Genomic DNA, 17,982 nt, shown 5'->3' with positions numbered 1-17,982 from the left:
GTTCTTTGATCACAGTGTCTTCCGCGGAGCAGGGCGGCAATATATGCAAGTGCATGTGCACACACTGCTTCCAGGTACAGACAGGCGTGCAGAGCCCAGCCTCATGTGTGCACAGACACACCTATGCGTGTGCACAGCTGAGTGGCTGAGTGACTGCAAACGGCATGGCAACTTGTTCAAAGAGACAACACGCAATTATTCGATTGTGCCCAAAATTAAGTGCTGAAGAACACAAACATATGTGTGTATTTCATATGATGTATGAAAACACACATATATGGACGCCCTTCCTTCATATGTACACACACACTTGTTTAACATATTTGCATGAGTGATAGATAAACGTAGAAGACCTTACACTTCAACATTTCTTCACCTTTATGAACACACGTGGGAAGATGTATGTGTGCCTGCAGTGTGTATACATAGTGTCCATACCCATACATAGGCACATTTCTATAGTTATGCTTTTAAAAACACACTTGTACTCACATACATAAACACAAATGTCTATGTGCCTAAGAAATGCTGCTGTCAGGAAGACTGTATTCAGATTCTAAGAATTGTTCATGCCCACCAAACCTATCACCCAGCTTCCTCTAACAGGGCCAAGAGGGAATTCAGGTCCTGTTCTTCATCTCTTTAACTTGTGAGGCCTTTATCTTAACCAGGAAATTAATAACTCCATCTGTGACAGACAAATGGGAGCAAGAAAACCACCTGCTGCCACTCTGCCATGTCACAAGGACACCCCTCCTTACTGTCTTCACACTGGAAGTCTGTCGTCAGCTGTGTCCACATAAAAGCTGTTTCCATGCACATTGGTGTGGCATACTCTCTTTCTACGTTTGTTAGTAACGAGCCAGGGCTGAAATACCAGATTCTTAAGACTCTTACCCATTCCCACATAAGCCAAGGCTGAGGAACTCTTTGTGCCTGGAGGTACAGCGGGCAGAAAATTCAGTTACACCCAACTTAATAGGTGAACAATGTTCCTTTTAAAAAGTGTAGGAATAAGGGGAATGGAATGTCACATGGTGTGAAACTCCAACACCTTCTACAGCTCACAAAATGAAATCTGCACAGAATCTGGAAGTAAAAGCTGAGCAAGCCCCAGCCTCCCAAAGGGAATGGGATATGCATGTACCTGCAACAACCCCATAGGCTTGCAAATAAAAAGCAAGAAAAAAACAAAGCAACATCCACAAATAATTTGGATCTCAACCAGTTCTTCAATAATCTCTTACAGAAATGAGATTTTTATCTCCACCAAACCTGCCAAGAAAGGACAAGTGCAACTTTCTTGGTCCATGCTAGAAAACATGGAACTAATTTTACCCCCAGAACTGAACCCAAGGTGCCAGAAAATTGTGCCTGAAAAACGCATAATGAGAAATGACAGGGAGGTGGAAATGAAAAAAGGGAAAACATTCAATACATTATCTGAAGGGAAGGCACGGCAGAAGAAACAGAGAAACTCGCTGAGTATCCAGGCAGCACTGGTGTGAATTGGGCTCAATGTAGTAGAGATCACTGCTGGGTCTCAAACTAGAAACACTGAAGTTAAGAACAGGGGAGGGGAACATTTTTTCTGTGAGTCAGGCCACCAACTTTTAGCTAATACTGTCCTTTAATGCTCCCTGGAAACTAGTTAGTGACTAAAGTTTACCTTAATTATCCAGTAGGGGCAATTTTTCAGGTTATATCCTACCTAGTACCTGAAGGCTGGACATTATTTTGCAGTCTCCTGGAGAACCTCCTGGGAGGTGCTATAGAATGTGCATTTTGGCTGCTGCTGGGAAAGGCCTCCAAGGGGCACATGCACTGCTTGTGCTCACGTTCTGCATTCACACATATTCCTTCTGTGTTCAACATTTTTCAGCTGTAATGTATTAATACTCTCAAGATCAGTGTTCTTTCCAGATGCATCCCAGACACAAGCATTCCCAAATCTGACTTGCTGATCCAAGGTATATAACCTGGACAGAGCAGGACTCCTGAAGAACTGAGATTAGAGAGTCATGTTTTACCTACAGCTGGATTCCCTGACACCACCAGAACACTGCCTGAAGCTGTATCTACATCTATAATGATTTTGCAAAAGGTAGCCCACGTAGATGACTGCACCCTATGTGCGTGTGGATCACACTCAACACTCAAGACTGATGAGGTCTAATGTGCTGCAAAAAGAAATTAGTTAACCTACTCAAGAGAGAATGCATTCAGCAATGTACAAGGTGGGCATATTTCAAAAAGAAAGTTCCCCACAGAAATCACTCTAATTTTAGGAAATTACTTCCACTGCATATTTATCCACTTTATATGTAAAAACACTTGGGACAACTGCAAGTTTTATGACCACTCTTCTGAGTGACCATAGTACAAGCATTCACATGACAAACCAAAGATTTTTCCACTTGTGTCATTTACAAACTACTAGGTTAGCCATTCAGAAATCAGAGCAACAATACTGAACAGGCAAAAAATAATAAAATAATTGTACTATATTAGAAGAGAGCTGTTCATTAATTCTAAAGGCTAAACACTCTAGACAAATTTATGGCCTGACAAACCTGCAAGGTAAAAGCAGAATAACTTCAAAACCAGACATTATTAAAGGTTGGTTTGTTCAAGACCATTCATAAACACAAAAAAATTAAAATTTACTAATGTTCTTCCTGCTTAAGAAACTGTCAGTACATAGGTCTTCTATTCTGTCTCATTTGATCTTAAAAGTCTTATCTACTGCTAAACAGGTATCACCTTTGCTTCCTCAAATTGTCCTCCTGTGTTTTCTTTACAGAACACTCACCTCCTAGCTCGGTTCTGAGTGGCTTGCTGCTGCTGTTGCACCTGCTGCTGCACCTGCTGCTGCTGGACCTGCTGTGGTGCAGTGCGTTTTCTTGTTGTTTCCATCACAGTCTGGGGCATTCCTGGTCGCACTGTGGGGCTTCCAACATATGGGGGGCCTGGAGGACCCATGGGAGCCCCCTGATGGGGCATTCGAGCTCCTGATGGCATCCCAGGGCGCTGGAGGAAAAGCGAAACAGAAAGAAAAGCCAGTTTGGTTCCTCTTTCTGCAGCTGCCAAGACATTTGTACATCATGCGACACAGGCCTCAACAGATTCCCCATTTTGACCATCCTGATAAGCGCTAAGCAGCAACACAAAACATGCGAGCTCTGTGACTGGTGTATCTTGGATGTCATGAAGAGGCATTCAGGGACAAAGTAGGCAGGAAACAGGGAGGCAAAATACTAGGTTTGGGAAAACACTCAGCGGTCAGCAGCATATCCAGAGCAGTTACAGCTGAAAGGTCTACCTTCAGCCTGAAGGGAACACCCCATGGCAGCAACACGCAGTCCACGCTGGTGCAGCTCACGTGCTGCTGTGAGCACACTCCCACTGCGTGCGCTGCACTGCGAGCAGGCGGCTCTGATCAGCCGGGAGACAGAAACCAGCACAGGCAAACACCAGGATAAGCATTTCCCATTGAGAGCCTTCTACTTTGCCTACACCAGAGAGCAGTGTAAGTTCGTAAGGCAACATGAATCCTTTATAAAAAAGGTCATGGCCCAGATCAAGCCTTTAAAATAAAATAAAATAAAGAAATGGACGTGGTAGTTTGTAAGCAGCCCCTGTAGGCATTCTAAAGCCCTGGCATTTATGTTGACTTCTGCATGCTCTTGAGAGACACTGAGTCAAATCACGAACTTAGACACAAGACACACAGTAAATCTGATTCTGAATTCTAGAAGTTTATAGCCATCAAGGAAAACCACCAGTCAAATAATGACTGCCTGTAAAACACAATTCAAAACAGAAAGATGGTCTCATAGTGAGAATTGTCAATATGTATCAATTAATATATGTCCACATATATGCAAAAATACAGACACACACACTCTCTAGGCATTTGAACTAGAACAAAAATAAGAATAACCATACTACAAAAGTCCTCTGAAAGCCAAGTCCCCCTACAAAGTCTTTTAAGGAAACAAAGAGGCAATGGCATCCATTATGGATAAACAATTAGTTAAAGGATAGAAACGAGGCAAAAGTAATTGGTTCTGAAAACAAAAGGAAGGCAAGTATAAACTTCTACTGGGATGTCTCCTTTTCAGCATATTTAAAACAACCCGGGAAAAAAAGAACCAAAAAAAGCCAGGTAAAAACAAGGAAGTGAAGATGTTTGTTGGTAATGCTAAGTTATTCATGCTGATAAGGATGAAGGCCAGCTTCAAGAATTGCAGAAGGACTTTATGAGACAGAATGAATGCTCAAAAGGAAGATGTTAATGTAGTTCAATACATATTGAACTGAATTACAAAAGGGGAAAAAACAATCCAAGAAACACAGACAAAGCGATGGGCCCTAAGCTGTCCACCAGAACCAAGACCTTGTTTGAACAGACACTTCCAGAAAAATATTAGTTCACTGGTTACTAGAGGTCAAAAAAAGTCATAAAGAAAAGAAATAAGAATGGAGGGAATAGAGGATATCAGTGTGCCATGGTCATGGTGTGTCTACAAGTGAAGGTCTGTGTGCAGCTCTAGCTCCTGCAGCTCAGTGATGGCACAGCAGAGCTGAAACAAGGATAATAATGGCACAGAAATTCTTAGCATATCAAACTGCATCCAGGGAAGTAAAGGTAAATATATTGTGACTTTTCATCTGGAAAGAAGTGATCCAAGGTGATCTAAAGGGACATTTGCCAGAGCTCTGAAGAATCACGTGTGGCCTGGGGAGCACAGTGAGGTATTGACTGTTCATTGCCCCTGCCAGAATAGGGAACCCTGGCCATCAGCGGAAGGGTCAGGCTCACAGACCACTGGAGGGATGAGTCTGTCACACTGTGGGTATCAACCTATGGAACCCTCTTCCAAAAGGGTGCTAACAACATGGAAGACATACTTGGCTCAGTAGTTGCAGACTGCAAGAGTACTGGGAGAAACACACGACTGGACCCCAAAGTGAGATATGTGCACTTCCTGAGGGTATGCAAGCCAGTCCACTAGGGGTGGGAAGAAAATATTTTGTGCACAGTCAACATATACAATTATTTTTAAAAGTTTATTTCATCTTTATCTCCTAATCTCTATGATTTCTAAATATATAAATAAGTATTATAATAAAACATAATTCTAAAAGTAATTTGGACCCGCATCTCCAAATTAACTACCCAAATCCACTATAGCTCCCAAAGGCCCAGCTCAGTGCCCTCGCTGATCACCACAAGTCTTAGCTATTCCTCATGCTTGTAAAGGAAACTGCATGAAGGAGAGGAATGGATTACCAGCAAAGAACCAATATGGGCTACAACTGTTACGGACAGAAAAGCAAGGCAGTAGGTAGGAGAGTCACCAGCGCTGGAATCCAAGCAGGTGAATTCAGCAAGTGTCAATGTAAGAAAGCAATGGCAGGTGTGGCCACGGAGAGAGCAGCAGGCAGCAGACAGAAAAAACTGCAACTTTGTGCAAAGCTGCAAATAACTTCTGCCATGATCCTGGAGCCCCGAGAACAGCTGGAAGAGAACAGAGCACTCTGTTCCTGTGTATGCGCCCCGACCCTCTGACCCAGGCAGAGTCAGTGGAAAGAAATGGCCCAGAAAATGCTCCTCTCTTGAGCCTGCATTTAAGATCTGTCATCTGTCAAGCCACACGTTGTGTTGTGGCCTCCTTCCAGCACAGGGCAGACCACCGGGCCAGCTGCTGCCTGTCAGTCAGCTGGGGACATCTGACAGTCATTCAGAAGAGCCCAGGTCTCCAGCACAGCCATTCATGGAGACTGACTGGCTACATGGGTAAGACTGAAGGTGCACTTTGGTGCTGCTCTAAAGAACAACTTAGAGCTTGAAGAACAAGGTCAGCAAGCTAAATCTACTCTCATTCTTGGTCTTATGTTTTAGAACTTCCTTCAGTTTCCTTTGCTAAGCACTGAAATGGAGAAACAGAGAAAGAACAAACATGAGAAAAGAGAGGCAGCTCTAGCAAAAGCATCTATCTACAGGTGCATCTATCTACAGGTCACGATCTGTCTCTCCCCCTCTTCTTCAGCAGGATGGAATCTGTCTTAAACAAGAAGAACCCATGGGAAAAACTGCAGTGCAAAACAGCACTGACACACACACACACACTTCCTGGAAAATCATCTACCTGAGACTCCTATCCCTGACCCATCTCTGTATCCACAGTCCTATCTCCTTTTTACCTTCATTGATTCCATTTACATGTATTAATCTGCACAAACACCTTGCTGGATGGAGGGCAAAACCACTGTTGGCCATAGGAAATGAGGAAGACCACAGCCTGTCCCCAGCTGAAAGGACCACTCTCACAGCTCTGGGAAGGTGAAGCAGAGGACAGAGCAGAGGTGAGGCACAGCAGCAAGGCAAAGACACAAAGGCACACAACCAGTATTTCATTGGTATACTGGTCCACAGGAGTTCTGCTGACTGCCTGTGTACATGTGCACAGCCCACCACTGCTGTGGCTACAGCTATTCAACCCTGAGCATGCTGTCAGTGCAGCAGAACATGTCCCCCTGACACCTGCTGCCACAGCCCTTCACTGCCTTCCACTGACCAGTTTCCTAAGTCGTGTTTGGCTCGTCTGCTGTCTTCCTTGCCTGAACTTCCTGTCACATTCCTGCCTCTGTCCTCCTTGTCATCCTTAAGTGACCTTCTGTCTGACAGCAATAACAAGACAACATTTGAGCAGTGCTTTTCTACGTTCTTCTGCTGCGGAGCCTTTTCTCAGGGGATATGCATCACAGCAGTCAAAACACAGAAGTAGAAAAAAGGAGTCCTGTCTGGACATACCAGTAAGAGGAAAATAACCCGGAGAACTGACAGGGGAAAGTAAAAGAAAGTGTCAAGTAAAGTAAAGCAAGAACACCCACAAGAGGCCTCAGAAAGACAGAGCAGAGAGACAGGAGTTGCTGCATTGCAGCTGAGTGCTGAGGTGCACTTACAGCAATCTCCTGTCCTGACAGACTCCATCCACCTCAGCACCACACAGGCAGCTCTTACAGCTGGCTCGTGGGGAACAGCCACCAGCTTCTTGTTAGCAGAGACACCGACAGATTTTGAGAATAACAACCACCACCAAGTATACAAACAGCATATTTCCTAACTAAAAAGGAGCCTCCAAGAAAAACAGAGGGAGACTGTTTACAAGGGCCTGGAGTGACGGAACAAGAGAGGTCTTCATACTGACAGATAGTAGGTTTAGATTAGAAGAGAATTCTTTACCTATGAGGGTCATGAGGCCCAGGTTGTGGCTGCCTCATCCCTGGAAGTGTTCAAAGCCAGGCTGGATGGAGCTTACAGCAATCTGGTCTAGCGGAAGGTGTTCCTGTCCATGGCAGAGGGGTGGGACAAGGTGATCTTTAAGGTCCCTTCTAATCCAAACCATTCTATGATTTCTATACGGCATAAACATAAGCAAGAGGAGATACCTGATGCTGTCTAGAAGTAAGAATGAGTAACTAGAAGTACATGGAACCCTTAAGAAATTTAGACTAGATTGATACTGTGTGATGGCAACAAGTTTCTGCCTGCACAAATAGTTTCCCAACTGCATGTGTTGTTTCAAAATGGGACTCTTAGAAGTGCAACAAATAAAACTGGTACAAGGCTTCTCTCCTCCTTACAAATATAGATGTTAATTCGTGAGTTCCCCTTTTTAATGTCTATGAATCTTTCAGAGGCTTAAAAAGCTGGAACATCAGTATCACAATTCTTGCTTCCTGCCATAGTCACCTTCCTCCATTTCCCAGAAGCTCCCAGTCTGTAAGTCCAAGTGTTCCAGGTACCACACATTTTAATATAATATTCACAATAATCCAGAAGTCTTTAACTAAGAAAACATCCCATTTACAGAACCATGAATTGGAACATGAGATTAAGTTCAGTTCTATTTCATGCATATCTGTTCACAGTTCAGAATAATCTATCACCAAGTTCAAGTGGTGCTCTTGGATGTAACCAAAAGAAAAAACCCAAGAAAGTCTTTGGAATTGAAGCAAATAAACCTTACAGACCAGTTCTGAGTTCCACCAGCTTTAACAGATCTCATCATACCACTGCTGTGATCTAATGCAGAGAAGGGATTTTCTGTGAAGAACTACCAGAATGCATCTCTTGAAAAATATGGCTTTGGGAGAGAGAGGAATAACAGCCCTCTGCAGCACCATGACTAGCTTGGAGAGAGAAGAAGCTGGTCAAGAGCTCACTGTCTCTTCCCTTACAATAATCAAACAACAGTTCGGCAGGATCAGATAATTCCTTATGCAAGATAAACTGAAAAAAATCCTGACACAAAACACTGACTGCTATAAGTTTAGAAGGGTTCAGAAGATAGCATTAGACTAACATCCATAAATAAAATCCACATAGAGGCACTACACAGAGGGCAGCTGTGGGTCAGAAAGCTCCCAAGCTCCAAATCAGAGTATTTGTATGAACAATCACTAAGGTTTTGCCCTGTTCCTGAACTTCCATGCTGCCTTCCACTGCCCCCATTCTACGCGGGATACTGAACTAAACGATCATCTGATTATTTTCATATTTCTACAGTATTTTTTTTTTAGAAAGAGAAGAGCAATTCAAATATCTCACAAGTCCATTTTATCCATACACCTACATTCTTAAGCAAATCCAAGCTTTCTCAACTAGGAACTCAGATTTGTTTAACAAGCTCATATTGCACGAAATCACATTGATCTCAATTAAAGCCTTGACTAGCAGTAATGATTTTATTTTCTTCATTATGTATGAACCTTTCTCTATTTGACAGTCTGAAATCACTCCATGGCTAGAAAAGGACAAGCCTTCAGTCTCTACCAGCAGCTTGCTCACATAGTTGAACATTGTACAAGGTTTGCACTCTAGCTGTCCCCTGCAGCTACCTTCCCAATCGAATTCCTTGCCATAAGGCTTTTTGATTTCTCCAGGCTGTCCTACTCACCCCAAATACCTCCTTAATGACCACAACAGGGAACATGCACACAACAAACCAGTGCCTCCACTCCAGGTCCCATTCTCTGAGGATGTCCTTGCAGAGAGAAGCATGCAGGGAGCTCTGTGGTAGAAAGTGGAACAAACTGTCCAAAACAAACAGTTTACGAGGCTCTTTTCTAGCCATTCTAGTGTTAGCTGGCTTATGCTCTGATGGGACAGTACCTACACCCATGACAAAAGAAAAATTAATAGGATATTTTTTATTAGCAAAGCTCTACTTTTTTCAAACTTGGCCATACTCTCTTCACCTCACTATTGCCAGTAGTGATCTTCACAACCCTGTGACTGGGTGGGAGAAACAGTCACATTTATCCACACACTTAAAACTAAAACAGACAGACCACCATTCAATTTTGGGAAAATCTCTTTAGTTCTTCCCATTCTAATAAAATCTCCATAATTTTTATAATATACTAAAAAGTGAGTCCTTGAGGTCATGTAGTTCTTCCTTATCTCAAAGAAGTACCACCAGTATCTCCATCATCTTTGATAGATCTTCACTTCTTTAACCAGTACCCAAGAGCCTCCAATTACAGAGATTTTACAGCTTGCATAATCAGTCTCTATACTTAGAGATTATAAATAAAACCAAAAATACCCCCATTCCCTCACTGATGAAGCCTTCAGAGGTCTCCCACTACTACTGCCCTCTGAGTTCCCAGTCTTTTGGCTTGTTAGTCACATAGATTACCAAAACCAGAAAAACATTATTTTAAGTATATGCCATGAATTTACAATTGCTTCTGTGTTATTCCCTGCCCCAATTCTCAATCAGGCTAACAGTTTATGTGATTTCTTATTAGTTAGACACTAGGCAGCTCACAGGACATCCAAGCCTTTCTCCTGAATGGTGACATTTCATTTAAACCCAAGATGTATCAGGACATGCAAAACTCATACATGAGGTTCATTGCTTACTCCCTTTTCCAAATCACTGATAAATCTTATAGATCCTCCATACCCATCAACCTGTTGGTTAGTGTGTTCTAACACTGGCAAGTTATTTACCATATATATGAAATACCTGTTTACATGCTGGCATGTTCTGACATTCTTCTTTCACTGTTGTAAATGCCATTTCATACGAGACAGTTTATGTATTCACCATAAAATCCTATGACCAGATTTGAGAAGTAGATAGCCAAAGAAAAAGAGGACTGAGGATAAGTAAAGAAGTCACATACACAGATTTGTATGAATTAGCAATCTTGGAGTGTAACTATTATTAAACTGTAGAGATTAGCAGGAACTATGAAATAACACCTATGAGCAGAAAAAAAAATATCGTTAAGGACTTATATTGCCACAGAGAACTTCCTAAGCATAGCAAAGAGGACAAGGACCAAGATCACTATGGGAAAAAGAAGGTGATTTGAACTGACAGCAATTACATTGTAAATACAGCTATGACTCCAGAGTTAAGAAAGGCACATAGACCTTTATGGGGTAACTGATGGATAAAAGGCAAGAAGATTGGCTTTGGAAGGAAGATAAAGTGGGAACAGGAAAAGGACACAGCAGCAGACTAAAAAGGTCAGAACAACGGGAGAATAAAATGAACCTCTCAGCAGGTTCTCGTATGCAGATGACACAGCCAAGGTCACCAGCGCAAGGTACTGAGCGAAGGTTCCTGCAACTGAGTCATGAGAGGACAGATGTCTAGATGTTTGGACAACAGTTTTGACAAGCCCAGCACCACAAACCTTCTCAAGACTAAACAGGCAGACCCCTTTTTGAGGAAGAAAAAGACAAAAGAGAAAGAAACAAAGGAAAAGGCAAGGGAGGGACTAGAGGATCCCTTTAAGGAATCCAGCCAGCAATGAGGCCTATGGTAGGGATTGGAGGATAGAGGCAACCAAGGAAAGGAATGACTTGCAGCAAGACTAGTAACTTGTTCAACAAAATACAAGGTAACAGCTGGACACCTAGAGCAATGTCATAAGGACTGCCTGAAATGTACTACTGGAGAGCAGAAAATGCACTGATAAAAAGAAAATCATCATAAATGTGGTGATTAAAGCCTATTTGTCCATACAAAAGCTAGAAAGAGAGAGGAACAACAACAAAGGACTAAGTACAGCATGAAATCTTTGGGGGGAAAAAAAATTCTTCCCACAAAAATGATGCGCAAAACACTGACAAAACTAAAAGAAGTAAAAGCATAGTAAAAATAAATATCTGAAAGATAGGTAACCATTCTAAAAGCCCAACTGCTAACCAGAGGTGTAACAAACTATCAAGGTCACAAGCAGGAGAGAATGAAGCATCCCACTTGAGAGTTTCAACCTTTGAAAGACTTCACCTTTCAGGGGGATCCCTTCTGCCTGGGACAAAGGAGGAAGAAGACATCATCTAAGCTGGCAGTATGGAAAAGCACAAAAGCAGGATCAGGTGCACAAGAGCAAAGGGCAAAGTGACCTTAGCAAAGGAATATATGTTTCCAGAAAGATCAAGTGAATCCAAGAGCTAAGCGCCCATAGGAAATACTGCAGGAAATATCCTGTTAATTTAAGTGTCAACAAAGCAAAAAAAGATTTCTCACAACATTCTACCTCTGTTCACTTCTCCCCATTTTTTGAGGGGGGAGAGAAAATAATTTTCAATAACCAAGTTAAATAATGTTATCATCGACAGAATAAAAAAATCAGTCATTTGAAGAAGAGATTGGTCCCTGAAATTAGAGCAGAGTCTGACTCCAAGAAATTCCACTAAAGTCTGCTATGCAACTTGATTTTTCAATTAATTAATTCAGCCGTTGACACACTTTGATAGTAATAAAACAGAGGAGCCAGTGCTAGGCAAAGTCAAGGTAATGGCTCGCATGGCACATTCTCTTATTTGGCAGGATACAGGGCCTGGAGAGATAAAACAAAGTTATAGCTTTTTTTTCATCTTTTTTAAGTCATGGAAGAGTGACTACCCCAACCCATGTTTTGACTGAAATGAACCTGAGATGAGGAAAAAACTAAAGGAAAGAACAAACCAGGCACCAAAGCAGAACTAAAGGAGATGATAATGAAGGAAAAGAGAGGGTGATACAAGAAGTGTTCAGGCACCAGAACAACAGCCAAGAAGCCCCAGCCTCAGGAACAGAAGCAGGAGATATATATATATAGATATTCCAGGCTAATGTATATGTTCAAGTAAGATGCCACTAGCAACAAAAGTTCCAGGGTAGAAAAGGCAGACTTTCCTGGCATCCAAATAAGTAACGGAAATGAGTTCTGCTATATTCATTCCAGTATAAATTAAAAATCTCCCAGGCTTAAGAGCCCTGCATGCTGCTTTCACACAAAGGCCAGCTAGATGTGGAATAAACAAATTCACATAACTATTTTTGCCGCTCTTCTTGATACTAAAGGAAGAGCACTGGTGTGCAAATGCCAAGGGAAACTTTGGAAAAGGCAAAATCATCCCATCTGCTATCCTTCCAACTTGTGCTTCTGGTTCTGCTCAGATACAGCCTCACAATCCAGACCACCTTGACAAACCCACATGTCCACAACTAAAGCACTGCTACCACTGCACACCCGCTCTCCGTCACCCCCGAGCAGCTGCCAATCTCGCCCAGCCTGCTCCTGTGCACTGGCACCACACCACCACTTCACAGCTCCCACCAACACAGAAGGCTACCTCAGAGTCCTTGGCCCTGCCTGTGCCACCATATCCAGGATCTAAAGAACACACACAAGATCCTACCATCTGGAGTAGGCCTATCATGGAGACAACTCAACAGTCTGCCTTGAACCCCACAGGTTTCTATGATCTCTGTACAAGAGCCTCCACCTGATGTCTTCAGAAAGGTGCCACAGGCGGTGCCAGGATCCTCAAGAAAGAAGCACTTGGGAATATCAGCATCCAAATATCACATTCCTTTGGGCTTTTTAACAGCCTTATTTCTCTTCAATGTGTACCAATGCTAGAAATCCAAATGTTATAAGTGGTGACTGCTCTCAGACACTAGAGTCATTTAAAGAACGTTTCCAGTCGCAGTAAAACAGGGTGAGCATTTCCCCTTAAATGGAGATCAAAGACCTGATTATTTAACAAAAGCTGGAACATTTGTAAAGACCTGAAGGATTGCTTTAATTAAGCATGGCACCCTGACATTCTCTCGTGGGTGAGTTTCCATAGACTGTTACAGACCTGCAGAGCTAATCTCTTCAAGCCCCTGAAAGTCACCTGTTAAGTAGCCAGAGGATACAAATGAGCCAAGACTGGAGACAAGAACCAAAGGCAGCACCCCAAGGCTTCATCAGGCTCTCATCAGAATTGTTTTTCAAAATGCAAGTTTGATTACAGAACAAAGTGTCCTACAAGCCAATACGGGTTAGATCCAGTGCAGATTCTGCACCATGATCAGGCTGAAAAGCATGCTATTCACCATTCATGGAGAATCACAGCAAAAAGCACAGCACACATCCCCCCAGACACAAGCTGTATTAACAATGAATCAGTGCATAGGCTGGGGGTTCCACAGACCCCAGCATTCTCCTGGTGAGGCAGCTACCAGCGCCCCAGGAGCACACTGCAGGAGCCGATCCAGCCCAGCACAGAACCTCCAGTTTCCACTCATCCCTCTATTCAGAGCCAGCCAGCTCACTAACTTTCCCGACTCACCACCCCATGGACCAGAAACTCAAAAAGTTTGCTTTTCGTAGCTTTGCGAGCCCCTCCTGTAACTTCATCTGTAGCCATCAGGGTCTGCTCAGCCTCTCTCACTCTCTCTCTTCCTCTTTCTTTCCCTTTTCTGCCTTTTTCTCCAACTCTCCCCTCTGAGTCCTGCTGGGCTCTCACACTTCTAATAGCACGGAGTGGGGAGGGGGCCCCTTCAGGGCCTTCCTGACGGCCCACTCGCGCTCAGCCTCAGCTGCTGCATTCCTCCACTGATAAGCCAGAAATAGTTTGTGCTGCCGGGCTCTGTCTGTTTACTCTGCAGGGACAGAAAATCCAGCTTTTTAAACCTCTCTGTCCAAACAGCAGAGATAAGCAGGAGGCAAATTGAAAAATACGTCTCGGTTTTCCCTGGTAGTGCTGCAGCCTCTCCTCCTCTGCATCAGGGATGGGAAATTCTGGGGCAAGGGGAAGGGGGAGGGGGCAACTTCAGCAGTGACACAGAGCTCAGCACTTCGCAGAGATGTTTTCCCATTAGAAAATGCAGCAGCGAACAGTGGTTTTCCCTTGCTCCCACTGCTCCTCCCGCACTGCATTTCCAGGCCCTTTCCCCAGGGACCTGGCAGGCAGCACACAGAAACATTCGCTGGCAGCATTTCCAGCATGAGAGACGAGAGCTAACCCCTCTGGACAAGAGAGAAGCAGCGGGAGGCCGGAGCTGGGAACAGGGAGGGACATGTGGAAGCGAAGGGAAAGTGTGTGAGATCAGTGGAGGAAGGGGTGGGGGGCAGCATGGCGGCAAAGCTCCCACGGCTTGTTTCCAGCCCCCACTCGCACCACCTCTCCCCACTGACCACTCCCGGGATGGTCTGGCACCACTGCGACGGATCCTCTAGAGACCCCAGGTGACTGACAGGCGCAGACAAATTATTAACACCACAGCTGCTCTAAAACATCAGCAGTTCACTGCTTGTCAAACAAAGCCCTGCACGACAGTGTGTGAGATGCCACGACACTGCTGGGAACATGAAGCCCAAGGGGGAAGAGAGAAGAGAGCAGCAGCCCAGCCCCTCGGTGGCCCTGGGGCGAGGTGGCGCTGGCAGCACGGCGGCCATTCCACAAGCCGAGTCTGGCTGCTCCATGATGGCCGAGCCTGCAGCGATGGCCCGGGGCACCCATCTGCTCCCGGCAGCTCACAAGGGCCGATGTTCCCTGCTCTCCCTTAACACAGCAATAGGCCAGATGTTGCCAGGTTACAAGAGGGGCTTATTCTATTCCTCTGCTTTAAATTCTTGTCTAGGGGCTGTGAATTTTCTGTCAAGACTGCAAACGACAGAATCAGATCAGAAAAATAAAAATTATTCTGCCCTCATACAATAATAAAAACAAGCACAGAAAAGACACTGCATTGACTAGCAGCGAAGGGCAAGCCATGAAGGTCACATGGCCTTCTGAACATGGGGACGAGGACAGTGACCTCCACTGATTTTTAGGGCCACCCCAATCTAAGTGCTAGTGTATAGCAACCGCCCTAGGAATCACAGAAATTTAGCGAGGGTGAGCATGCTTATCAGCTCCTCTAAGCCCCTCAGAAGGAATACACCAAGCAAATCAACATAGCCTTGCCTTGTTTTGTGCTGGAAAAATTCCTTAAATTCTCGCTGAACTAAAGAAAGGCAGATATAATCTGGAACCAACTGCTGCATGTCTGGTGGACGTGTTCATGTCAGGCTAACTTGATCTGGAGGGCTTTTTCCAACCTAAAGGACTCTAAATTCTGCATGCCAAGGTGACTGGCAAGGCAAGCATGAAGCTGGTATCTGCCATGCTTTTTAGACCCCAGGCTCACACAGGAATGCTGGCTCCCATCATGTGAGCCCCCTCCCGCGCCCGGCAGACACCGTGCATTTTCCTGCACTAGCTGTCGGTGCCGCACCGGCCGGCGGTCCCAGCAGTCCCGGCCGCGGGGGGCACCGGCTCCGGCCCGTGCGGCTGTTCCCCCTCGCGGGGAGCCGTGCGAGCCCGCGCCGCGCGAAACGGCACCGAGGACGGGCCGTGCCGACTCCTGCAGCAGCCGTCCTTACGGGCCCGGCGCGGGAAGGGGCGGCGGCGGCTCCGCGCTGCGGCGCGGCGCGGCGCGCGGTCCCCCCTCGCGTCCCCCCGCGCTCCGCCGCCAGCACCATCGGCACCGAATGGCAACGGCGCGCCCGGCACGGGCAGGGCGTGCGCCTGCCACGGTCCCGGCCCCGCCGCGGGCGGGCGAGGACCGGCCCGGGCCAATCTGCCCGCCCGGGGCCGGGCCGGGCCGGGCCGGGCCGAGCCGCGCGAGCAGAACCGCGGCCCCGGGCGCGGCCCCGGGCGCGGCGCGCGCATGCGCAGCGCGGCCCCGTGAAGGTCAGCGCGGGCCGCGCCCGGGGCCGCGCGGCGGGAGCGCTTTAACCCCTCCCGCGCCGCGGCGGAGGAGCGGCACCGAGCGGCAGCCGGCTGTTCTCGCCGGCCCGGCCCTTTGTCCTCCGGCCGGAGCATGCGCTCGGCTCCGCATCTCAGGGTTTTCTTGTTTCCCCCCTTCGCTACAGATTCGGCGTGCAGCCGCAGCTGCCCCGATTTCCGCCAATAGCCACTGAGTACCTTCTGGAGCAGGAGGACATTTGCTATGAAGTGCTACTAATTTAAGCTGAAAACCATACCATGTATATTGTAATCTGTCTGGATATCCTTAACAGACATCCAAAAGCAGTTTTCCTTGAACATCAAATTCCACGGGCAGTCCACTTCAGCCGTCAACTGAGTAAATGTAAAAAAAAAAAAAAATTAAAAATCCTGTAGTAATAAAAATTCAGCTCTTACTTAGCATGACGGTAGTTCTCCAAGCACTTTAGAAAATAAATCAGTAGATGCAGCTCTTACGTTTGCAAATGGAAAATACGGTACAAGTGGATGGAAGTGACTTGCCCAACATTACCTAGCTGAGAATGAAACCCATTTCCTGTGATTCTTCAACCCTTCACAATAGTGTCCAGGAAAACTACTGTGTGAGCCATTTGCACAAAAGGATGAAGGTTACCATGCAATAATTAATTTCCCATATTAAGAGAAACAGCATATAATTTTATTTTAAATTGTTTGGTTTTCTATTTTCCCAACTTTTTTTTTTCCATAAAAGTGTAGAAAATAGTTGTCAATGTTCTTTTAAAAAGTGACCGATTTAACCCAAGTCATCTCCAACTGCTGCAAGTATCCTGACGGCTTCCAGCCGTCTCTGACCTAGAAGTTCTCTGAGCCATGGGGCTCTGTGCAAGGCTTGTGCTCCTCCACTCATTCCTGAAGGCTGAGCATGCACTGGGGCCTCATTCATACTCACTTTCAGCTTCATGTCCCATTCCCAGACCATTTCATTTCAGAGAAAGGCTGATCTCCTTCTCTGGTACTTCCTGGGGCACTGGGAGCCCACTTGGTCTCTGTGTGTGTGGTTTGGTTTAACTTCTGCTATTCAGGGCTTTTCAGGGTATTAAACTAAAATGGTCTGATTAGAAAAGAGATGAACGCAGCTGTTGTTTTAGGGAGGTATGTTTGCTGCTACTTGCCATTTTTTGATCAGTAGGTAATTATAGAAGTACATGAAGGTGCTGATTGCCTTAAGCAGCTGTGGTTTCCCTCATCCAAGTTTTACTTAAGTCAGCATTGCTCTTTTCACTGAAAATTAAAATATTCACAATAGTTTTAGAATTGATGCAATGTGGCAGAGAAGACATGCTAGAACCAGAAAATATCCCAAGATGGTGGCTCTGCTTAATCTAAAGCAATGTCCATTTGTTCCTGAGTTCAGAATTATTCAATAGTCTCATTAACAATATGGATAATGTACTTAGAGAACATACTTATTCCATTTCCTAGCAACATACAGTTTGGAGAGGTTACAAGTTTGCTACAAGAGATTATCAAAATTAAAATCCTGACGACTTGGAGATATATCCTGTTTTTTTCAAACCAGGATATTTCAGTCAGAAACAGTGCAGGGCTCCACATAAAGATATAGATCAACAACTGTCTAAATAAAAGACGGGGAACAACTGGCTGAAGAGATGTTTATTTTTCAGAAAAAAACATCTGGGGATACGACAGATCATAAGCTGAATGTACTAACTGAGCTAACAGTACTACTACCCTGTCACAAAATAACCAGATAAACCCCCAGAAGATCGGGAACTGCAGGAATGCTGCCCCACTGCTCTCATCCCCTTGGTGGCAGCACAGGCACTGACAACAGTACTCAGATTCTTCATTTCTCCTCATTCCGTCCCTCCTCCTCCTCCTCCCCATTCCCTGAGCTCTCCAGGCCACAAGCT

General features: G+C 45.1%; 1 protein-coding gene across 5 annotated transcripts in view; it reads right to left on the bottom strand.

Moving 5' to 3' along the window:
* SMARCD3 (SWI/SNF related BAF chromatin remodeling complex subunit D3) overlaps positions 1 to 17,982 on the bottom strand; it is a 73,325-nt gene that overhangs the window by 35,758 nt on the left and 19,585 nt on the right. For 4 of the 5 annotated variants that reach the window (XM_021539004.2, XM_021539007.2, XM_021539006.2 and 1 more), the window contains exon 3: positions 2,813 to 3,030. In XM_021539004.2, coding sequence (XP_021394679.1) covers positions 2,813 to 3,021 — 209 coding nt within the window. In that variant the 5' untranslated portion in view covers positions 3,022 to 3,030. Of the gene's footprint in view, positions 1 to 2,812; positions 3,031 to 13,642; positions 13,824 to 17,982 lie in introns of those variants that run through there. The other variant, XM_021539003.3, reaches the window with a different exon arrangement.

The sequence above is a fragment of the Lonchura striata genome, chromosome 1 (assembly GCF_046129695.1).
Source record: "Lonchura striata isolate bLonStr1 chromosome 1, bLonStr1.mat, whole genome shotgun sequence".
In the NCBI taxonomy this organism is placed as follows: Eukaryota; Metazoa; Chordata; class Aves; order Passeriformes; family Estrildidae; genus Lonchura; species Lonchura striata.
Note: the sequence above shows the minus strand (reverse complement) of the source record. Positions and strands in the feature narration are given on the sequence as shown.